At 36.7% G+C, this 25,835-nt stretch overlaps 1 protein-coding gene across 2 annotated transcripts in view; it reads right to left on the bottom strand.

The window, feature by feature from the left end:
• Positions 1 to 25,835, bottom strand: part of LOC131162323 (uncharacterized) — a 75,968-nt gene that overhangs the window by 35,697 nt on the left and 14,436 nt on the right. For both annotated transcript variants that reach the window (XM_058118669.1, XM_058118670.1), the window contains exons 6-7: positions 19,682 to 19,766; positions 19,509 to 19,589 (exon numbers count right to left, since the gene is read on the bottom strand). In XM_058118669.1, the coding sequence (XP_057974652.1) occupies positions 19,509 to 19,589; positions 19,682 to 19,766 (166 nt within the window). The remainder of the gene's footprint in view (positions 1 to 19,508; positions 19,590 to 19,681; positions 19,767 to 25,835) is intronic.

Here is a 25,835-nt window from a genome sequence, read left to right on the forward strand (position 1 = left end):
GAAGGAATTGCATTATGGAATTGGGCTATATTGCAGTGTTTTGGGGGTTGTAGAAGGAACGTAATGCACTTATATTTGCAGGAAAGAAGTTGCCATATTGGTTGGTGTGGGAAAATATTTTTTTTATGGCTTCTTTATCATGTATGAGCTATGGAAATTTTAAGGGGATGTGTGTTTTAGAAGTTCAGCACGACTGGAAGCCTCTTCCTAGGGCATCTTGAGTTTCTTTTATCATTTCTTATTTTTGCAATTTTCTTTTTTGGTTTTCATTAGGATTATCAAACTTCATTTAGGAGATGTCCTTTGTTCTGCTTGTAAATTCTATCTTTATCTAATGAATTTCTTTTTCTATCGGGAAAAAAAATGCACTTGAATTTGTTCAAAATGAGCTTCAGTCTTTTTGCTTGGCAAAATGGATTATTCATCAAACATCATGTATTACATACCCTCAATAGTATGGAGTGGCTAAATAAAAAATAGACATCACTTGAAAAAGCAGTCTCAACTCCTTCATAGGCATGTTCCTAAAACCTTTTGGACTAATGCTCTTCTTACAACTTGATTTTTGCTCTTAGGATGCTCTCAAGTGTTCTAGGGGGAGAAACTCCCTTCTCCATCACGTACCCAGAAACATCCAAGTTTCCATTGTGCCTCGTGTCTTTAGGTGCACATGTTTTGTTTCATGTTCCACATACTGGTCAAGACAAGTTCCCTCCTTGTGTTGTTGAATGTTTCTTATTGGATAGTCGAGAACTCAAAAAAGATATAGATGTTATGACCCCCACACTTGTAGAAAATATGTTAGTGTCAATGTCACCTTTTTTTGGGGTGGGGGGGGAGGGGCACCCTATTTTTCCAATGTCGCTTCCTCCTTGGATGAATCTATTTTGATTCCATCAACAATTTATGGTCCCCACCTTTTGGGTCAATCCTCTTTTTTCTACCCTTATCCCTCTTGAGAGATCTTCTACAAAGACTACCCCTCTTCCAAATGCACTGATCCGCATAAACAATTAAAGGTTTTTGAACAATGGAAAACAAGCATAGACATTAGTACCACCATGTAGGTGCATCTCTTCCCATCACTATTTCAACTTCTAGTTTTGGAGATCCATCCCAATGTGGCTTGGATATGCCCATTGTTCACCAGAAAGGTACTCAAACATGTGCTCAACAATCCTTGGTTGCTTATTCTATCGCTCATCATGTTTAGTTCTTCACCTTCCTAGTCCTATCCGTTCTTTTGCCCCATCTATTTCCTCAGTTTCCATTCCTTCCTCGCATGTTGATGCACTAGCAAACCCTGGGTGGAAGCATGCAATGGATGTACAAATGGATGCCTAGACCACTTGAGGGGCATAAGACTTGGTGAATTTTCATCCTGGTAAAGAGTTGGCTAGGTGTCGTTGGATCTACACCATCAAATATCTTCCACAGCTCTATTGACCGACTTAAGCCTCAATTGGTTGCCAAGGGGCACATCCAAACGTATTGTATTGATTATTTTGAGACCATCTCTTCGATTGCTCAATTAAATTCTATTTGTGTATTGATCTCATCGGCAATTAATTTTGATTGGCCCTTAAAATTAATTGGATGTGAAGAATGCCTTCTTGTATGAAGATTTGTAGGAGCAAGTATGCATGGAGCAACCTCCCAAGTATGTTGCCCAAGGGGAGGAAGGTAAAGTATGCAGGTTGCATAAGGCCATTTATGGTCTTATACAATCTCCTTGAACCTGGTTTGACAAATTTAGTGTTGAATCGTGCATTTGACTTTATCTAATGCCACTCTAATCATTCAATTTATGTCCACAAAACTGAGACAAGAGTGGTACTTTTAGTAGTTTATGTTGACAATATCATCATCATTGACGACCATAGTGGGATTGTTGATGGTAAGCAATGGCTTCAAGGAAAATTTCAAATCAAGTACTTGAGTATTCTATGTTACTTTCTTGGTATAGAGATTGTACGGTGTAAGAAAGGATTGAATCTATCTCAGCAAAAACATACGTCGGGCTTGCTAAGTGGGGCTGGTTTGTTGGGAGCTAAACCAGTTGGTACTCCTACGAATCCAAAAATGAAGTTGTCTAGGGATGTTGGACCAAACTTCGAAGACAAACGTCGATATAGGCAGTTGGTTGGCAAGTTGATCTACTTGATTGTCACTAGACCTAACATATCTTTTTGCAGAAGGGGTGGTGAGTCAGTCAACGGAAAATCCCAACAACCACATTGGGATGTTGTTCGTAGGATTTTGCAATATCTCAAAGGCCCGCCCCGAAAAGCTTTGACATATAAATGTAACAAAAATTGTGAGATGTGGGGTACTCAAATGTAGATTAGGCTAGACTATTGATCATCAAAGGTCTACCATTGGATATTGCAAAGTTTTAGGACATAATCTTGTTACTTGGCATAGCAAGAAACAAACTACTATAGCAAGAACTAGTGTTGAAGCAGACTATCGAGCTATGGTCCATACTATGAGAGAGCTTAAGTGGCTAACATCTCTAAAGTCAAAGATGAGATTCTTGGTAACGAAGCCAATAGATGTGTTTTGTGACGATCAACTTGCCATTTATATTTCTAGAAATCCAATGTTTTATGAAAGGACAAAGCACATAAAAGTTGACTGTCATTTTGTGAGGGATGTTGTGTTGAAGAAGGTCATGAGGACTCCCTTTGTGAAATATGTCAATTAGTTAGGTGATGTTTCTATGTTAGTTAAGCCCACCTTGTTTAGTGTTTGTTACAAGTTGGAGCAGATATTTATACACCTCCATCTTGAGGGGGGGTGTTAGAAGAGAATATGTTATTTTAATAATTGTGAACTAGACGCAAGGTAGGATTTTAGTGGACTTCTTATTGTAGATTAGTTTTGAATTAAGTTTAGATCGCCTAGGGTAGGTTGTGTGGGTTTTTATTTTTTACTTTATTTCCAATATGAAATAAGTTTGCATAAATTTTTTTTTTTAAAAAAATTAAAGAAAAACTCAAACTTGCACTTCACCTATGTCACACAAATTATCTTCATACACACAGCTGGTCCCAGGCCCGGATAAAGGAGCAAAAGGTTGTGTTGGGTAGCTGACAGCTAGGTTAAAACTTGCTAGATCCTTATATCATGAATCCTTACCAAATCCACCTAGGTCAAAGGAATATACTGGGTTAATATAAAAGGGAGAGGGCCAAGAAGTTAGCACAAGAAATTAGGATTAGGTTAGAAACATGGAATATAAGGACACGTACAAGAAAAAAACAGGGAAATAGTGGAAACAATGTTTAGAAGGAAAATTAACTTAATTTGTCTTCAAAGATAAAGGGTAGGGGAGAAAGCTAAAGAAATTGAAAAATCAAAATTTAAACTTTGGTTCACTAGAAAATAGAAACATAAAAACGAGGTGGGAATCATATTAGACAAAGACCTAAAAGATAATGTATTAGATGTTACAAGAATAGGAGATAGGATCATTAAAATCAAGATAGCTCTAGGCCTAGAGATGGTAAATGCTATTAGTGCATATGCTCCCCAAATATGCTTAGCAAAAAACCTTAAAAGACAATTTTGGAAAGATATGAATAGTATTTTACAAGGCAATGCCTGCAAAGACATTCATAGGATTTGATTTGAATAGACACATAAAAAAGGATAATATAGGTTATGAGAGGATACATGGAGGCCATGGATATGGAAATAAAATGAAGCTGGTGAGGTGATACAGTTTTAGTTTTTTCCATGTCTTACAATTTGGTAATATTGAATACTTGCTTTATAAAAAAGAACACTTAATAATTTTCAAGAGTAGGCAATATAAAATACAAATGGACTTCTTCTAAAGTAGGAAGGGGGATCATCTTTGTAAGGATTGTAAAGTTATCCTAGGTGAAAGTTTGACAACACAATAAAAAGTCCAAGTATTAGATATAAATACTAAAAATGGAGGAGAAAGAATAACATAAATCAACAGAAGAGGACTAGATGGTGGAGCTTGAAAGGAGAAAATGTAGTAAAATTCAAAGATAAACTGATCAAATAGTGTGATTGGAGATTAGAGGGTAAGGTAGATGCAAATACTATTTGGAATAGGATGGCTAACTCTATCACAAAGATAGCAAAAGAGATTTTAGGTTTTCAAAGGAAGATACTTTGGTAGTAAAGAACATTGGTGGTGGGATCAAGAAGTCCAAAAAGTCGTTAAGACAAAAGAAACTAGACTCCAAATTCTACATTCTTATTCTATCTAATGAATTTCTTTTGCAAAGTTGTAGAAATATAGAAAAAAAAAACCTTGAAAAGTATAAAGAGGCAAGAAAAAATGCAAAAAAAACTATTATTGAAGCTAAATATAGAGCTTATGATTTTGTATATACTAGACTAGATACAAAAGGAGGAGACAGAGATATTTATGAATTAGCTAGAGCTAGATAAAAAAAAAATGCAAAGATTTGGGTAATGTAAAATGTATAAAGGACAAGAATGATAATGTCTTAACTAAAGAAGAAGACATAAAAAAGAGGTGGCAAAGATACTTTGATAATTTTTTTAATAAAAACTAAAATGAAAGCTTGAATTTGGAAGTGACAAATAAGGAAAAGATTAAAAATAGGAGATTTATTTGCAAAATTAGAGTTCTTGAAGGTAAGATGGGTTTAAAAAATATGAGAAGTGGGAAATCTATAGGACCAAACAACATACCAATTGAAGTTTGGAAATGTTTATTAATAAAGGAAGTATATGGTTAACTAATTTATTCAACACTATTATAAAATCCAAGAAAATGTTGAAGGAATAGAGAAAAAGCACGTTAATACCTTTATACAAAAACAAAGGCGAGATTCAAAATTGTAATAACTATCGCAAAATTAAAACTATCAATCAAACTATGAAACTATGGGAAGGGGTAATCGAACAAAGAATAGCACTAGAAATGAGGGTTTTAGAGAATCAATTTGGTTTTATGCTAAGGAGGTCAAAACAAAAGCCATTTATCTTTTAAGAAGATTAGCGTAAAAGTTTATGGAAAAGAATAGGGTCTTGCATATGGTTTTTATTGACCTAGAGAAGGCGTATGATAAAATATGTAGTGAAGTTGTTTGGTGGTTCTTAGAAAAGAAGGGGGTATGCAATAGATATACTGAAGTCATTAAGGATATGTTGATAGAGTAATGACTAGCAATAGGATTGTAGAAGGGAAATCTAGAGATTTTTCAATCACAATAGGTGTACATCAAGGTTCTACTTTGAGTTCTTATCTTTTTACCATAGTGATTGAATGACTCACTAACAATATTCAAAATGAGATCCCTTGATGTATGTTGTTTGTAGATGATGTTAGCTTGGGGGCTACATAATCATGTTTATATATTTTGATGATATTAACCTATCATAGTATTTCCCATCTTTGCAGATCATGTTTAGTACACGTTCATGAAGTACTGGACCAAAGGCAAAGATCGGACTGAATTGACGTTCAAACAGGAAGATCAAATGGACACTCACTCGGAAAGGACTCAAGCACAACCAAAGAAAGTTTTTTGTTTAATTATGTGTAATGGGTGTGTGTTTGAGGTAGTGTATTTTGTAATTCTTGCGGTTTTTATTCTTGCATGATTTCTGAGCAAGAGTTGAGCAATTGCACATGGATACTAGGACACATGAGTTTATAGGATTTCACCTAAAGTCAACAAACTCAACATTCACGGTTTTCAAAGTTAACTCAAAGAGTTTGTCAAAAGAATCCTAAACTCAAAATTGTTTTTCGAAGGGATAAGTTTTAAACATCTTGGTTTTACAATCTTTTACATACTTAGTCCTGGATTTGTTAAAACGAGCTTTATGTCCTAAAGCTTCAAGAAAAGTCAAGCATATTTTCAATAAAGGACATAAAAGTATATAAGATATCAAAATGGTTTTCCAAATGTGTTTTATTAATCAAGATATCTTATATTCAAATGGAAACTCACTTGGACAATTATTAACCTTCATTAGACTTAATATAATTCATATACTTTTGTCCAAAAATGTTTTAAGTCATTAAAAGGCTTTTTGACAAAAAAAAAAAAAACAGAGCAATCGTTGATTAACGTAGTGCACCTCAAGTCCTGAACACCCTTCGGTATTTAGGGCATAACTTTTTTCTAGAAAAGTTCAAAAAAGACGATCTTGGTGTCTATGGAAAGTTAAGAAAAAATCCCACAACTTTTATGCTGACGACTTTTTCTAATTCAAAGCCCTAGTCGACCAAACCAAGGGAATGGTAGACCAGACCATTCCAATAGCTAAAATACATCTTTCTGCCAGTGACTAGTCGACTAGTGGGGTGACTGGTTGACCAGTGGGGTGACTAGTCGACCAGAGGCCTCGAGCCTAGCGCTCCAACAGCTAGAACTCGAGCCAACTGAATGGGATTTGCTCCCAACGGCTAGTTAACGCTCATATTGGCTCTTTGGCTATAAATACAAGCTATTAGGCTTGTTTAGACATGGTTTTGGATGGTTTTGAAGGTCTTTGATCATTCTTAGTGAAAAACATCATTTTATACCAAAACCTAAGCACCTAAGCACTTTGCATCTTAGTTCTTCATTTCAAGTGCTCAAGTCTCTCTTGTTCATTTATCTTGTGTGAATCATTACTTGAGAGATTAAGAGTGAGGTTTGTCTTGTAATTGCAATCAGCTCATTGTGAGGAGCATCATTTGTATACCCATCTCATTGTAAAGGTTCTTTGTGAACCAAAGGCTCTTTGTGAGCACGTTAGGGATTTGTTCCTGAGTGTAGGGTTTGGTACCCAAGTTGTAAGGCTTGCCCCTCCGGTGAAGCAGTATTCATAGTGGATTGTGGAATCCTTGGCTTGGTGCTAAGGTGTGGACGTAGGCTTGGTGCCCAACCACGTTAAATCTCTGGTGTTAAGCTTTCTCTCCCTTCACTTTATTTTATCTTATGCATGATTTATTTTGTGTATATTGTGATATAATTGCTTGCAATCTTGTCAAGTATTTTATTTTGTAGAAAAATACGAATTTAGTAAAAAGAGTCCATTCACCCCCCCTCTTGGACTATTTACTCCCGAGCTAGGATGACTAACAGATAATATTGTCTTGATTGATGAAAGTAGGAGCGGTGTGGAATCTAAGTTAGAACTTTCGAGAACCGCTTTAGAGTCTAAAGGTTTTAGGATAAGTAGGAATAAGACAGAATATATGAAATGTAAATTTGGTAATGTAAAGAGTAGTAGAGAGAAGATTAAACTTGGCGATCAAAAAAATAATAGCACTAATAGATTTCGATATTTTGATCTATTATGCAAGTGGAAAGGGAAATTGAAGAGGATGTAATGCCTAAAGTTAAAGCAAGTTGGATGAAATGGAGGAGTGCATCAGGCGTGTTGTGAGATCATAGAATACTCTCAAAATTAAAAGGAAAGTTCTATAAGATGGCTATAAGGCCAGCTATGCTTTATGATTCAAAATGTTAGGCAACTAAGAAACAATATATACAAAAAATAAAAGTTGTCCAAATGCGAAAGTTAAGGTAGATGAGCAACATGACATTTAAAGTTAAATTAAGGAATGAGCATATACTCAATAAATTATGGATAGCATTTGTTGATGACAAGATAAGGGAGAGGCAGCTTAAATGGATTGGGCATTTGAAACACAAGCCTAGTAGCGCACCTTTGAGGGGGAGTGAGTTATAGTTTTGATCATGAAAAGGAGCAAGGCGAGGACTAAAATAACTTTGGAATAAGGTAGTGAGGAAGGATTTAATTGCTCTTAATCTAGTAGAGGAAAATGCTCTCAATTGGGTAAATTGGCAGAAAAAGATTCATGTAGCCAACCGCACCTCGTGGGACTTAAGGCTACTTGTTGTTGTTGTTGTTGTGGTTGTAGGTTGTGTTTATAGGGAAATTTTTGTCCTCAAGACTTTATTATAGATAATATATAAGAGGGCAGACCTCGAGCTGTACGTAACTCTCCAAGAAACTAATGCATCATTCTTTCTCTTGATTTTTTTTATTTGCTCTCCTTATCCTCTTCTTTCCTCCATCTCTAACTTTACAACATAGTATCAGAGCACTAATCACCTCTGAATCTGATTTACCAGAGCTGTTCCCTTTAATACTCTATGTCTCTTTTTTTTGGTTATCTTCTCCTATTTAATTCTCAAATTTGAATCCTCGAATTTTATTCTTCTTTTCTTCCTCTCTCCTCCATCCCTAACTTCACCACATGGTATCAGAGCATTAATCACCTCTAAATCTGATTTATCAAAGCTGTTTCTTTAAATACCCTGTTTTCCATCTTTTTTTCCCCCTGGTTTCCCCAAATTAATTCTCAAATCTGAATCCTTTGATTTTGCTGGCTGGTTGAGAGTCATTCAGGGACCCTTTTTCATCATGATTTGTCTGAGCAGCATCCTTGGTAGGATGCCGTCTGTTAATTCTGGCTTGCTAATGTGGAGTAGCTATGCTGTGTTTAAGGTATACTTACTCCACTGATCTGCAGTTCTGGCTGTTGTTGGAATGATGAAGCTGTTCTAATTTTGTGTTTATGATTGCTTGGTTGCTCGAGACAGCGCCCATTTTCTAAGTCCATCTAGGGTCCCCCATGGCGGTGAATCTCATTCTTTTTCTCTGATTACTGTGAGATCTTCACATGGGTAGTGGAGCACTTCACTATTTCAGTTCTGGGTTTTGTCCAGCAATCTCAGATACGAACTTGGTTGATCAAGAGAGAGCCCCATCCTCATTCCCGATACCTTGCATTGAAGGTCTTCGATGCTTTTTATCTGAGGATAAAGATGCAGCCTCATCAGTAAAGAAAGATTGATATTACCCAGCAAAAGAACCACTACAAAATCTTGTTTACGAAATTTTGAAGTCTGTACATTATTTCTTTTGCATCGCTTGCATCTCTTGAAAGATCCGAAGATTCTGAACCTTACAATGAGGCCAAGAAATAAGAGGTTTTAGGGCACTGGAGAGTGAAGATTCTGCACAAAACTTTTTGGATTGAAACCTTGATTTTTAGACTGAATAATTCTTGCAAACCCTCATTGCTTTTAAATTCTTCAATTTCTCATTCCAAGCATTAATTTTGCTCGTCAAAGGGTATTTTTCATGCAGTTGTCTTTACCTTTTAAGTTCCAGCCATCAGTAAGATTCTCTCCTCCCTTATTATTTCTTTTCTTATTACTATTTAAGTCACGGGTTCGAGGCATGGAAACAGCCTCTTGCAAAAATGCAAGGTAAGGCTGCGTACTATAGACCCATTGTGGTCCACCTCTTCCCCAGACCCCGCATATGCGGGAGCTTTGTGCACCGGGCTCCCCCCCCACCCCCCCTTTTTTTTATGGATAGTATTTTCAAAGGATACGAAGGTCTGAAAAGACATTCAAAGGAGCTGATTTGAATGGCCACATTGGCAACGACAATATAGGATATGAGAGGATACATGGAGGTCATGGATATGGAGATAAAAATGAGGCCAATGATTCAATCTTATATTGTTCCAAATAAATTTCTTCTTAACTAAGAACAGAGATCGTCTATCTTGTAAGGATTGTAAAGTTATTCCAGGTGAAAGTTTGGCTACACAACATAGAATCTTATAATTAGATATTCATATTAAAAAATGGAAGAGGAGTAGCATAAATCAACACAAGAGGACTAGATAGTGGAACTTGAAGGGAGATAATATAGTAAAATTCAAAGATAAAATGAACAAATAGTGTGATTGGATGGCAGGGGATAACATTGATGCAAATACTCTTTGGAATAAGATGGCGAATTCTATCATAAGGATAGCAAAAGAGGTTTTAGGTGAATCCAAAGGAAGATACTTGGGTAGTAAAGAAAGTTAGTGGTGGGATCAAGAAGCCCAAAAAGTCGTTAAGACAAAAAGAAATTGGCATAAAATAGGGCAAAATTGTAGAAATATAGCAAACCTAGAAAAATATAAAGCGAGAAAAAATTCAAAAAAGACTATCAATGAAGCTAAACATAAAACTTATGATACTTTATATACTGAATTAGATACAAAAGAAGGAAAAAAAAAACATTTATAGACTTGCTCAAGCTAGAGAAAGAAAATGCAAATATTTATATGATGTAAAATGTATAAAGGATGAGAATGATAATGTCTTATTTAGAGAAGAAGACATAAAAGAGAGTTGGCAGAGATACTTTGATAAGTTGTTTATTGAAAATCAAAATGAAAGATTGAACTTGGAAGAGACAAATGAACAGAAGATTAAAAATTGGAGATTTATTCGTAAAATTAAAGTCCTTGAAGTTAAGATGGCATTAAAAAAGAAGAAAAGTGGGAAATCTATAGGACCAAATAAAATACCAATTGATGTTTGGAAATGTTTAGGGGATAAAGGAATTATTTGGTTAACTAAACTATTCAATAATATTAAAAACAAAAAAAAAAAAGAATGGAGGAAAAGTACGTTAGTACCTCTGTATAAAAACAAAGGTGATATTCAAAAGTGTAATAACTATCGAGGAATTAAGATTATAAGTCATATGATGAAATTATGGGAAAGTGTAATTGAACACAGAATAAGATTAGAAATCAAGATGTTCAGAAAATCAATTTGGTTTTATGATTGGGAGATCAACAATAGAAGCTATTCATCTTTTAAGAAGTTTAAAGGAAAAGTTTAAGGATAAGAAGGAGGACTTGCATATGGTTTTTATTGACCTAGAGAAAGCTTATGATAGAGTACCTAAGGGAGTGCTTTGGTGGGTGTAAGAAATGAAGGGAGTTTGCGGTAAAAATATGTAGACGCCATTAAGGATATGTATGGTGACTAGCGTTAGGACTATAGGAGGCGATTCTAGAGAATTTCCAATCACAATAGGTGTACATCAAGGTTCTACTTTGAGTCCTTATCTTTTTACTTTAGTAATTGATGAACTAACCAGGAATATTCAAAATGATATCCCTTGGTGTATGTTGTTTGCAGATGATATCATGTTGATTGATGATAGTAGGAGCGGAGTGGATCTAAGCTCAAACTTTAAAGAGCTACATTAGAGTCTAAAGGGTTTAGGATAAGTAGGAATAAGATAGAATATATGAAATGTAATTTCAATAATGTAAGGAGTAGCAACAGAGAGGAGATCAAGAGATTAATAGCGTTGATAGATTTAGATATCTTGGATCTATTATGCAAAGTGCCCGGGAAATTGAAGAAGATGTAGTACATAGAATTAAGATAGGGTGGGTAAAATGGAGGAGTGCGTCAAGTGTGTTGTGTGATAGTAGAATATCCTTAAAATTGAAAGAAAAGTTTTATAAAATGGCTACAAGGCCAGCTATGTTTTATGGTTTAGAATGTTGAGCAACTGATTAACATGTATAGAAAATGAAAGTTGTTAAGATGCTTATGTTAAGGTAGATGAGTGGTTTAACTTTAAAGATAAACTAAGAAATGAACATATACACAATAATTTAGGCATAGCACCTGTTGAAAACAAGATAAGGAAGGGCGACTTAGTTGGTTTGGAAACGTAGGCCTAGTAGAGCACCTGTGAGGAGGAGTGAGTTAGTTATGGTTTCTGGCATGAAAAGGGGTAAGGGTAGGCCTAAAAGAACTTGGAATGAGGTAGTGAGAAAGAATTTAATAGCCTTTAATCTAATACAGTAAAATGCTATGGATCAGGTGAATTGGCATAAAAGGATTCATTTAGCCGACCCCACCTAGTGGGACTTAAGGCTTGTTGTTGTTCTTGTATGATTGCTTGGTTGCTCGCAATCTTGTTTCAGTTGCCTGTGGTTTTGGTTGGTGTTCAATGACTTCGCACTCACTTCTAGTTGCTGCAAGCAATTAACTGCTTGTCGTGCTTGTGTGTGCTTCCTGATTCTCCTTCGTTGCTGTGTTATTCATTCCCAATACTGGTGTGAGCTGATTGTAGTGTACAGGGAGTGGTTTTGATAACCTCTATAGAGAGAAAATCAGCTGACATTGTTAACATACAGATCACAGCCATCAAATTGGTTGGATCCTCCAACTACCCATTGTAATCTCAGGCAGTGCACGTGTATATTAACGCAAAAGGGAAGTCCAAGTATTTGTTGCCTTCTCCTCCATCTCCAGACTCCAAGGACTATGACGACTGGATGAAAGGGAATGACATATTGCCAGGGGTGTACCAATTTTACTGAAAACTGGACCAAATTATGCATCAGATCGGTTTTTCGGTTCCCAGTTTCAGTTTTGGTTTCCAGCTAAAAACCAAATGAATAACTGCAAAAACTAATTAAATAAATTATGTATGTAATTTATATAATATTAAGTTTTTTTTTATAATAAAAGAAGAATTTATTAATATAATAAGAATATATGGGTACAAGAATAAGACATCTAGTTAACAAAGTCTGGAAGATCCAGATAATAAACAAAAGAACAACCTACAGACTAAAGAACAAAAGAGAAAAAACCATCACGAACTAACACACCAACGCATGACACCAATCATGCTGAATATCAAAAAAGCTCACCCCCTTAACATTCCCTTGTCCCACAGACCAACGAGAAGCCATATAATGTATCTTTTCCCAAACCAGCAGTTGAGCTGACTTCATCTCTAGAAAAATGTGCACATTACTCTCCATCCACAACCTCCAAAAGACTGCAAAAAAAAAAAACACATTTCCAAAGCCCTGCCCTTTCCTTTTTCTGCCAAATCCAGCAGAAGACACTGTCAAAAAGTCCTCTACTGTCTTAGAAATCACCCAACATTCACCTAAAATACCAAATAACTTATTCCAAACACTCCAAGCATGGTCACAGAGAATGAAACAATGTGATGATGATTCTGAACAATTAAAGAAGAGAACACATATGTCTGAAAATATAGCCTTCAAAGGTCTCCTAACCTGCAGCAAGTTATTGGTATTAATTCTATTAAGCGCGCAACAAACCAAATAAAAGCCTTAATTTTAAAGGGGACTTTGGCCCTCCAAATGGAACTATAGAGAGGAAAAGATAAATTTGACCTATTCAAAAACTCACAAAAATATTTGCACGAATAAACCCCCAAAGGATCCAAAGACCAAGATCGCCTACCCCCCTCTAAAGAAAAATGACAGCTATTCAACAAAACTAGCAAAGAGGATAGCTCTCCCATCTCTCTATCATTTAACAATCTACGAAAGTGAAAATCCCAAGAAAGCAAAGGACCACCTGGGTCAACAACAAAAGAAAGAAAGGGGTTCATCTTGCCCTGAGCTTAGGCGAAAAATGCATGGAAAAGAGGTGGACAAAACTACATTCCCCAACCAAGGATCTTTCCAAAATCGAATATTACTACTTCTGTCCACCAGGAATTAATATAGGGAATGAAGAGGGCATAACTCTAAGAGATAGCTTTCCACGGACTCTCTGAAGAACATCTAAATCTCAAATTAGTATCCCACCCATTCTCTTCTAATCCATACTTGTTTTTAACAACCAAATGCCACAACGAATAATTCTCTAGTGGAAACTGCCAAAGCCATTCAGCCAAAAGGTCTGTGTTTTTAGACACCAGATTTCCAATAACTAACCACCCTCCTGTTTAGACCTACCCACTAATCCCCAACTAACTAGATGATCCCTACAACCCCCTACACCCGACCATAAGAAATCCCTCATAATCTTCTCAATCTTATTTGCAACCCCTGCTGGAATCTTGAAAATTGAAAGAAAATATAAAAAGATACTAGAAAGACAGGTCTAAATAAGAGTAGTTCTACCACCAAGAGAAAAAAGAGTCGCTTTCCACTCATCCAGTCTCTTAAAAACCCTTTCCACAGCAAGATCCCAAAAGCTAGCAGATCTAGGGTTACCCCCCAAAGGAACCCCAAGATAGGACAGCGGCCATTCCAAAACACTACAACCCACCTCCACAGATAGCTTCGTAACATTCATAACAACCATATTGATAGTTGCAATACCGCTCTTACCCATATTAATCTTAAGCCCAGAAACCTTCTCAAAAACGTGAAGGAGACTCATAATATTCTTAAGAGATGGTTTATGGTCCTCTAGAAAAAAGATAGCATCATCAGCAAACTGAAGGTGCGAAACCTTGACCCCCTCTCTCCCCACTTCCAAGCCTTTCACTAAACCTCTATCCATTACCCTAACCACCATCCTACTCAAAGAATCAGCCACCAAAACAAACAAAAAGAGTAAAAGAGCCTTAAACCAAGATTTAGACTCACCATTTACTAATATTTACTAGCTCACATTATGCAAACAGCCTCTAATCCAATGCCACCACCTCTCTCCAAACCCCTTCCTCACAAAGATCTTAACTAGAAACTTCCAATTCACTCTATCACAAGCTTTTTCAAAACCCAACTTAAAGATGATACCCTTCTTTTTCCTTCTCCAAAAATCCTCCACAACCTCATCAGCAACCAAGATGGCATCCACAATTTGCCTAACCCCCCCCCCCCCTCTATAAATGCACTCTAAGACTTAGAAATGATCCTAATATTTAATTAGATCGAAAATAATAAAATGTTTAATTTTTTTATAAGAGAAAATTTGTTTGGGAAATGACAATTTATAGCAATAGTGAGGCTCCCCATCTTTGACTTTTCGATGTGGAACACGGGAATTGTCCCTCCAGTGCTGCCGCCTGCCAGACTGCCAGTGCCCAGTGTCAATTGCCAGAAGCAACTACAAAATTGCCCATGCCAATTGCAGAATTACCATCCCATGCCAACAGTAAGGTTGTCGCTGTGTGACCTAGAGGTCACGGGTTCGAGGCGTGGAAACAGCCTCTTACAAAAATACAAGGTAAGGCTGCATACTATAGACCTATTGTGGTCTGCACCTTCCCCGGACCCCGCATACGCGGGAGCTTTGTGCACCGGGATGCCCTTTTTTTTTGGGAGGGAATCAACTAGATGGTTCCGACATTGAGCTGATTACGAAGCAAAGAGCAAAATTTCTGGCTGCAAGTTTTTGTCTAGGTTGAGTTGTGAGCTTCAACTTATCCGCAATCAGATTCTTGCCAATTAATCCATAACATCCATGAATGAAGCATATGCTAGAATCCAATGGATCGCCAAAGGTGGCTCTCAATCTTTTCCTAGAGCTTCTTACTGTGATAGTTCAGCCATGATTAGACTGCCTCCAACTATAGTAAGAGAAGTGGAGAAAGAGAAAGGGATTTGAAAAACAAAAGGTAGTGTATCTAGACACGGACATTGTCGTGGCAATTCTTGCATGCGCACATATTGTGGCAAGAAAAACCATACTATTGATCACTACAGGGACCTCCATGGGAAACCAACTTGAGCCAATTAGTATTTTCTACAGCTGGTGAAGCAGATTCAGATCCCTGGCAGGAGGCATATCTCCTAATAAGGTGGGAGAGGGTATAAATGTTAAATTACCACTTTACCTAAAAGCATAAGCAGTTAGGTTGTAGGCCAACAATGTATATCAAGCTTTAACACTCCCCTACACGTGCACCCAGCAGCATGTGGAAAAAAACACACGATAGATAACACCCACTAGAGCAGATATAATAATTTTTTAAGCACCACACAATAAATGCAGGCAACGAGACTAGAACCCAGGATCTCTCAGTAACCAGCTCTGACACCATGTTAGATTACCACTTTATCTAAAAGTTTAAACTATTAGGTTGTGGGCCAAAAATGTATATCAAGCTTAAGGACTTCGCCCTTCCAAATAGAATGTTGAAGCAGAAAAGATAGATTTAAAAGGACTTGCAAGAGTACTCCCATCAAGAATCAAAAACCCATGGCCAATACTCCACCATGATGAAAGGACAGCTATCCTCCGACAAACACAACAAAGAAAAGAGCTCCAACACCTCTCTATCATTAAGGGATCTACAAAAAATGTTAAGTCCTGAGAAAAAGAGTGGGAAAAGAGTAAAGTTCCTGGATCTATTATGGAAATTCTGGGTAAGGACTTCAATTTTGGTCAAAACATTGAAATTTCAACCACGTTTCAAAGGGTATTGAATGGAAACTCACTTTCATTTTCATTTTTGAAAAGTTTAAACTAATTTTGGAATTTCAGTAAATTTTTACTGACTCGAAAATTTTGATAAATTTGGCACTGTAGCTCAAATTTAAATGGAAAAAATTGGGAAAAAATGAATTTTGAAGCTCTAAGCTGAGTGTGCTTCATCACTTCATCTTCTTCCTCCTCCTCAAAGCATGGTAGCTCCTCACTCTATTCAAGCTTGAGTTTATTCTTCAAGTTTCAAGCAATACAACTCCTTGCTCTCTGTCTCTTGCACAGCCACAGCAGGTGGCAAACAAGAAAAGACATCGCAAGCTCACAACTCGCAAACTGTCTCACACGCAATCTATGCCCTGTTCATGCTCTTTGCCTCTTTGCTGCACAACACTACAGCACCTAATTAAACCACAAACAGACACATACACCTCCCCTTTTACTATTTTACCCCTTCCAAAATCCCAAATTCCCAATTACCCCTTCCACTTACCATAACACCCTTTTATAAGGTATACACAATAAATTCTTAGTTATTAGTGAACTTGTAAGTTTATAACAATTACCCCCTTATCTAAATTAGTAACAATTACCCAATTATTATTGTTGTAAAGTTAGAGATGGAAGAGAGAAGAAGAAAAGGAGTTTTACTATTTTGTCCCTCCCAATTCCCAATTATCACTTATCCGATCACAACATTTACCCCACAATTTAACTATGGCATTATAAATGTCGTTTACTGCCTTGCTTCGCAATATGCAGTTTATATACCCTACAAACTAAAAACTTGTCATGTATGCACATTCTAAATTTATTTTGATTCTAAACTACGCAGTCATCTGTTTTATATTTCACAAGCTTCATTGTAAATTTCCATCATTTATTATAATTTTTTTGCAATTTTCCTCAAATCAAAATTGGAATCAAAATCAAAATTTTTGTCAAAATTTTTCTGTGAATTGAAACCATGAAAATTTCCATTGACATCTAATTTTAAGTCCTTGTTTTTTAGGGATTTTTCTTGTAATGCTCTCTGATATCGTGTAACTCATGTTCCTAGTGTTACTCCTTTTGCCCCTTGCTCCTTCATTTGGAAACCTAAAGTTCCTCTTAAAGCTGAGGCCTTTATGTGGAAGCAATCTTGGAATAAATAAATACCAATGACTTGCTTCACTAACAAGTCTCATCACCTGATGTGTGGATCCTTTATTTCAAAAACAGAGAGACTTGTTCACACTAGTTCTTACATTTCATTTCTCTATGAACCTTTGCAGCAAGTTCTGTATTTTTGGAGAGAGTTAGGTGTGCCCTTCCTCCTTGGACGCATTTTGCCCTTTGATGTTTAAAGGCGTTTGCAAAGGGAAAGGAGAGAAGGGATTTGTGGCAATGTTAGATTATGGTTATCTTTTTTGGTGTATTTAGTCGAAGAAAAATGATAGAATTTTTAGGAACATGGATACTCCTCTTAACTTGCTTTTGAATAGAGTGGTGTTTCTTGTATCGTTGTGGTTTTCAGCAAATGGTTTCTATTAGCTACTACATCTAAAAGCTTAAACTATTAGACCAACAATTTATATCAAGCTTCAACACTCCCCCACACATGCAGCTCGATAGCACGTTGAGAGATACACAAGCGATGAATAACACCAATTACAAGGAATATAATAATTTTTTTAAACACCACCTAATAAACACGGGCAACAAGAATATAACCCAAGACCTCCTAGTAACAACTCTAATACTGTAAAAGGAGTTTCTATTATTAATTTTTTTGAAAATGAAAACAATGAATTGTATCATGTATTTTTATACCCAAAAACATATTTGGTTAGCTGTCTTTGAAATCCTTCCTGAAAATGAAAACAGTGGAACATGTTTAGCATTGATCCAAGTGGCAATTTGTTAATAATAAAAATAATAACTACTATTAGATTTGTTATTATTAATAATATTGGTAGCAAAAAGTGGGTTATACCCCATACCCTATTCCCCATGTTTTCACTGTATCTAGAAATCTGCATTTGAAAATATGGGAAATGCCCTAAAATTATTTCCTGAAAGCCTATAGTTTTTAAAGGTGCTTTTGATACATTTTCAAAAATAAATTTTTTAAAAACACTAAAACAACTGTGATGTTTGTGCATTCTTTGTACCTTGTGTTTCTCAAGAGAAAACAATATTCAAAACCCTAACCAAATGGGTCCTATCCTCCATATTTTTATTCTTTTCATGTTGTTGTTCTCTTTTCTCTCTTTAATAAATTTCTATGTTTGTCATAAAAAATATATATATAGGTATAATGATGTGCTTTGGGAGTGTTGAGTGATCGTAGTATGCCTTTAAAATTTAAAGGGAAGTTCGACAGCTATAAGATCAATTATGCTATATGGATCGGAAAGTTGGCAATTAAGAAACAACATATTCAATAAGTAAAATAGCCAAAACGAGAGTGGTAAGGTGGATAAATGTTAAAACCACTCTAAAAGATAAACTAAAGAATGACCACATTTGTGGTAAGTTAGGCATAGCACCTGCAGAAGATGAGATAAGGGAAGGACTTTAATATGGTTTGGTGCAACACGGGTCAAATATCGCACAGGTGGTGAGCTAGTTAATGCTAGTGGCAATCCTAGAATAACTTGGACTAAGTACAGATTTGACAGCCCTCCATTTGTGAGAGGATATTGCCCTTGATCATGCAAAATGGCAGAAGAGGATTCATGTAGCCGCTACCACCTAGTGGGACCTAAGATTGGTGGTGGTGGTTGATGTTTACCACCATCTCAACTTAAAGATTTGGAGGGTGTATCTGTTTTTGAGAAGGATGGATTGGATAAATATCTGTGAGTGACTAATGTACAGATGGGATTTTGTCAACCCATGCGGAGGAGGTGAGTGGGAAGGATATTGAGGCTCAACATATGGATAAGATGAGATTGTGGATAGCTGAAAAGAAGTTTGTTTTTATGGCAGTAAAAGAAAGGCAAAGAGAGATCAGCGTGAATTAGCAAATTTGAAGAGCTTTGTTAACTATGATGGAAAAGGGTTTAGAGAGGGGTTTTCTTATTTAGAATTTCTTAGGCTTTCTCTTCTCCTTCTTCTTCCTTTTAGCTGTTTACTCTTTTGAAGATTTCTTGCCCTCTCATAGGTCGTAATTTCTCTCTTTTCTTTCTTAATACATCTTTTATTATCTAAAAATGATTTCAACTCCTAGAATCCCCAACAAAACAGTGTGGTACAAAAGAATTGAACCTTAATTAAACTGCTAGGACTATGTTTAAATTCCTACATTCTCGCTGGACATTTACATTGTAAGTTTATAAATAATATTTCATTGTTAAAATCATAAATCATTAATATTGCACAGAGTTTAAAAATCAAGCATCCCATGCATCTCACGGGTCTCTATTAGTACTACAAAATTAAGCTACAATATACAGAACCATGGAATTTTGATAGAAATGAGTGATAATAATGATTATATGCCAAAGGTGATCTTGTTACCGCTTTTTCAATGGTTGAAAAATACTGCATCCTGCTAGATAAAACTTTCTGCATATGAATCAATGAAGCCATGGCTGTTCCCTGAAATTAATACTGTCAATATATCTTTGATTCACCACTGTTAAGTGACTAATATAGACCAAGCTGAAAAAGTTATAACATAAAAATCAAACCTCTACAACATCCACAACTATCAGACCAGCTAATCGAGGTATTTCTTTTTTTGAAGCAACATGCACTGCAACTGAGCCTCCCATACTGTATCAGAATCAGCATAAGTTCAATCACAAATGACTGAGATAGTTTCAAAGGAGAAACATTTAATAAATAATAGCAATAATAAATTGATAGCTGTAAAAAAATTTCCTTCAAATCAGGCCCTACTTTGTCATGCTCTCAATGAAACCTCAACATTCTTTTAAACAGATTATACAATTATTGATGCATTATATGATAAATTATAAAAGCTGAATGAATTATAAATTTTTATTTTCTTCCTTTGTTTTTTGTGTGTGTACTGGTTTACCTACCCATTTGTAGGAAATTGGAACAGGACATTGGACCCTCCCCATTGGAGTACCCCCATGCGTTGTGGATGCTCCACACAGGATCTTCTAGATGGACTTGGATGAAGATAAACCTTATCCAAGAGTCTACAACTAGATAGACTTGGGTTATGTTTGTCCTTTTTTAGGATAAACCTTATTCAACACAGTTTTCTGGATCTCTTTTTGGAACCAAATTTAATTGGGACTAGCTTCCTAAAGTACAAATAACAGGGATGGGAAATCGACTGGCTACGCATAGACCATAGAGCCCTAATCATCCCCCATCTCCACCCCCCCCCCCCCCCAAACAAAAAAAAGAGCTGTCTTTCCATCCATGACTCTCCTCTCCCCTTTTCCTCTCTCTTGAACCACAATTGTACTGCTCAAGGTCTTGGAGTGGGGAAACATGGAAGACAACTATTATAGCCCCACTCTTGGAATCAAACCCTGACTGGCTTGATGTTCTATGAAGACCTAGACTTCATGGTTTTGAATTATTTTTGTCTGAATTTATTTTATTGTTTAAAATTTACACCTAAAGTGTGCCGCGGGGTACAACCCCTTCAGGTTTGAGAATATGTGGTTTAAATCCTTTGGTTTGGGATTCTTGGGGAGAGGATTTGGACAGAGGTTGGGAAGGTTTTAGATTCATGAGGAAATTGAAACGCTTGAAGGAGAAACTGAAATTTTGGAATAAGGAGGAGTTTCGAGACATTAGGATTAAAAAATTTAGTATTTTGGGCAAGTTGGCTGTCTTGGATAGAAAGGATGAGGAGGTTATTCTTTCGGAAACTAAGGAGGCAAGAAGAGTTTCAATTGAAAATGACTTGGAAGAGGTAATTTTTTTAGGAAATGAGGGGCTGGAGGCAAAAACCACATTCAAATGGGCTAAAGATGGTGACTGTAATTCCTCTCTTTTCCATAGGCTAGCTAATGGAAAAGGAAGTAAAAACCTGATTGAGGAGCTGGATATGAGGAGTGGGAGGGTCACTAATGATCAGCATCAGATCACATCTATTATTACTGAATTCTTTTGTAATTTGTATTCGGAGGAGGAGAATAGTAGACCAATGATAGAAGGGTTAGAAAGGGATCCTATATCCAAAAATCAGATGCACTAGTTAGAGAGACCTTTTGATGAGGAAGTGAGGGGGATGGTTTTTGCGATGGATAGGGATAAGGCACCAAGCCTGGACGGTTTTAACATGGCTTGCATTTTTATTACATGATTGATGCTAGTTGGCACAAATTAGTAATGTCACGAGACTTAGGTTACCTTCCACACACAAGTTAACACCTAGTGAGGAAGATCAAGTCAATGGAATCATAATATCAGTGACACAGCGAGCACATATTTCTATTTGCATGCAAATCCAAATAGCATAACATAATGGAAGTCACCTCACTCTAAGATAGACAAGTCAAATATGCAGCCATTCCACAATTCCATATTGAGTCTCAAATGTGAGCATTTACTTTAGCACATGGAGAATCAATGAATTAATGTGACATACGTTAGGCACTTCTGTAGCACCTAAGCCTTAATTCTTACAAAGTTGGAGAGTGACATGGCTCATTAAGTGAAAGATCGCCCAACCATACATTTATTAACCCATGTGCTTTGAAACAAATATAAGGAGTGACTAAATGGGGCATGCATCCTTACTCAGTAAGCCCTACCAACATTATATGGCCCATCTGGTATCCTTTGGCACTTAAAATGATCATAAAGCTAAGACTTAATGTTGCCAGCTTAGCAGCTGATAATCCAAGGAACAGGATTCATTTGATTTAGTGGAACATGCCTAGAAAAATAGTTAAAAACTAAAATGGCATGACACAAGGATCTAAGGAAAAGTTTTTCAACATCACACTCACGATTTGTGATTCATAACGCATCGATATTCATTTTTTTATGTAATCATGAGTACAATTGTACAAATGCATTTATGAAAAGTCAATATGGCTTTATAGAGGGTTTGAGATGTTAAATCTAGTGTGGTTGAATGATTTGTGGTATCAGCAAAACTTTTGGAGTTAGCAGCATCATGTTTGTTTACAATGCTCCTTGAATTATTACTTTCATCCACTCGCATGCTCTATTACATGTAATGGTAGAGATATGGAGAGGGTGCAGGGATTTATAAGATTCTAATCCCTTGTGAACGAGTGAGAAATGTACGAAATTGGTCATGGATTATTGGACTCAATAAATTTGCCATGTCCATGAGCTGTGGATCCCCCGTCTAGGTTTTCCATATGAATTTAGGTGGCCTTTATATAGAATAAGTTATCCAACATATGGTTCCCAAAAATGTTATAGCAACATGATTTGAATGGAACCAACATTCACATTCTTACCACATAAGAAGCCAAGTGTCATGCTCACACATCATATACTAGGCAGATCTTGGGCTTATAAGAATAGTTTGGCTGCAACCATATGAGGTGCCCTTTATAGGACGAAACTGTGAGGCCGGCGTGCCAAAGCAGACAATATTTCACCGGAGTTGGGCCGAGACTGTTACATTTGGCATCAGAGCTACCATCCTAGGCATGCTAGCATGTGGGCGGATCCTACACAAAGGTGAGGACCACTCTAACAAGGGCATCAAAGATCAGATGGCAGAGCATTTCACAGTCCCACATCAAATATGTACCAGGGAGATCTTGGGCTTATGAGGATGTTTCATCCACAACTATGTAAAGCACCTTTTATAGGGCAAAACCGTGAGACCAGTGGACCAAAGTGGGCAATACCTCATCGGAGTTGGGCTGAGATTATTACACCAAACAATTGACGAATAGAACCCCCCCCCCCCAAAAAAGTGCGCTCACTCCCACACACACTACAGTGCATCTCATAACCTATTGGGAACTCTAAGTTGTAGCAATCTTCCACCTTTCCAAAGGGAATCAAGAGGCAAATGGCAATCAAAAGACAACTCTTATCTACTCTTTCAAGACTTTGTATTCTTTGTCCCTCAGAGGAGCTGCATTTGAGGACCCAAATCAAATTCTTGTACTTACGTGGGCTCGGCAACCTCCTCTTTCGTGAGGTCAACATGGAAGGGACTCAATGTTATCTTAGTGACTCATTGGGTACAGTCCCAGCGTTTTTCCCGACCCATTTTTGAGTTAACCAACAACAATCATTCATGAGCTTAGTTCATGGTCCGTTGGGCCCAAAACAAGTAAAAAACCTGGTTAGGCCTCACCTTGGCCCAGAAGTATTTGAACATGTGTGTGTGTGTGTACGATCATTTTGCAAAATCCAGTTACACAATGGGCTGACACCTACTCACTTCAATCTCATCTCTATCTTGGTATCTTACTATCTTTCCTTGCTGGCCACCAGATGATTCCAACCACCACTGCTATTGGACAACTGCCATTGCTTCACCAGTGCACAAGACCATTTAAACAGAAAAGAAAATAATGGCCACTGCATGTGATTACAATCCCATGGCGGCAATATTTGAGAGCACTCAAGCTCATCCTTACTCTGCAGTAACACTTTTGGCTGCTCTGAGAATGTTAATTGATGAAAAAAGCCCTTTGACCTCCCCCCTTCCCCCATCTTCACCATCCAAATTCATAACGTAATGCTAATTGACTCACGTTGAACACAATGCCACCCTATGCTTCCAAAACCATTGCCTGCTATGATGTTGTCCTTGTGTGATCAGCCTACGTTGTTCATTCCACAGCAACATCTTATGATCAGCACCTTTGTATCATTCTTTTATCAGCATCTTCAAAGATTGATAGAAAGCCCACCACTGTATCACATCCAGCTATCTGTTTGCAAATAGGCTCCATTGCAACACCCCACCCCGCCAAAAAAAAAAGGCAAAAAAAAAAAAAAAAGAGCAAACAAACAAGCTTCTCCAAACAAAGGATTCTACCCCTCTTATTTGTCACCAACCAAAGAAGTACGCAAAACCCAGCTGACCTTAGGTGTTTTGCCCAAGGATTCTCCCTGTTTTCTGTGGCCCAGAACCAGAACACATCAAGTTGATTGAAAAGCCATTCAAATTTCTCTTCCTCCAGATGCAGGGAAGAGGATTTTCTCCTTTTCTAATTCTGTAATATGTAAATTGCACCTATTATTACAGAGCAAATCGAGATTTTGAATTATCTTCAACCTTCATTGTTCAATAAAAAACCATCTTGAACAAGATTATTTTACAGTCACCCCTATCACTGTGGCCGTTGGGAGCTAGTAGATCCACTGGCGCCTCAATGCACCTTGCACCTATGCACTTTCTTTTTGGAGCCTCTTGAAGACATAAAGAGGCATTAGCTTGAGTTGATATGTTCCTCCTTGTCTTTTCCTTGTGTAAACCAGATTCAGAGAGATAAGGTTCCTTCTCAAGGATTTATCGTTTGGTTGGCAGTCCTTAAATCCTTGATAGAGTTAACGCCCACAAGATTCTCCTCTCTTGTTATTTCTTCTCTTATTACTATTATTAATAATTCTTCCAATGGTTGGTTAGTAGTGGAGATTTTGTGTTTATGATTTGTAAGCTTAGTATATGCATTTTTGTGTTTTGTGTTTTTCATTTGCAAGTTTTAGAATATAAAACCTTTTTCAAAAGTACTATTGCATGGTTTTTAATTTTAGTCTAGCTTGGATTAACACCCAAATTGTATGCTTTAAAATTTTTTTTAATGCATTATATTGTGTGTGTGGTTTGTATTAGTTGTAACGTGTGACTTAGAAAATTGTCTTTGTGAAATAAGTTAGCAAAAAAAAAAACCGCAGACATGTAATTCGCCTGTGCAACACAAATTCTTTGTACACACAGCTGGTCCCAAGCCCGGACAAAGAAGCAAGTTTGTGTTAGGTAGCTGACAGCCAATGTAAAACTTTGTCAGATCTTATTATCATGAGTTTTTACCAAATTCACCTAAATCAAGTAAATGGATGGGACACTGGTACACTGGTAAAGAGAAACATAAAAATGGGGTGGGTTTTATTGTAGATAAAGACATAAAAGATAATGTAGTAGATGTTAAAAGAATAGGGGATAGGATCATTAAAATCAGGATGGCTTTAGGCCAGGAGATAGTGAATGTCATTAGTGCGTATGCTCCCCAAATAGGCTTAGCAGAAAGTTTGAAAAGACAATTTTAGGAAGATATGGATAGTATTTTACAGACATTCATAGAAGTTGATTTGATTGGTCACGTTGGCAAGGAAAATATAGGATATGAGAGGATACACAGAGGTCAAGGATATGGAGATAAAAATGAGGCCGGTGATACAATCTTAGATTTTGCCATGTCTTACGATGTGGCTATATTGAATACTTGCTTTATAAAAAGAAAAGAACACTTAATAACTTTCAAGAATGAGTATAATAAAAGCCAAATATATTCTTCTTAACTAAGAATGGGGATCCTCTATCTTGTAAGGTATAGTTATTCCAGGTGAAAGTTTGGCTACACAACATAAAGTATTAGTACTAGATATACATATTAAAAAATGGAAGAGAAGGAGTAGCATAAATCAAAACAAGAGGACTAGATGGTGGAACTTGAAGGGAGATAATGTAGTAAAATTTAAAGATAAAATGAACAAAAGGTGTGATTGGATAGTAGGGGATAAGGTTGATACAAATACTGTTTGGAATAAAATGGCAAATTCTATCGTAAGGATAGCAAAAAAGGTTTTAGGTAAGTCCAAAGGAAGAAACTCGGGTAGTAAAGAAAGTTGGTGGTGGGATCAAGAAGTCCAAAAAGCCATTAAGACAAAAATAAATTGGTATAAAAT

Source organism: Malania oleifera, chromosome 8, assembly GCF_029873635.1.
Source record: "Malania oleifera isolate guangnan ecotype guangnan chromosome 8, ASM2987363v1, whole genome shotgun sequence".
Classification (NCBI taxonomy): domain Eukaryota; kingdom Viridiplantae; phylum Streptophyta; class Magnoliopsida; order Santalales; family Ximeniaceae; genus Malania; species Malania oleifera.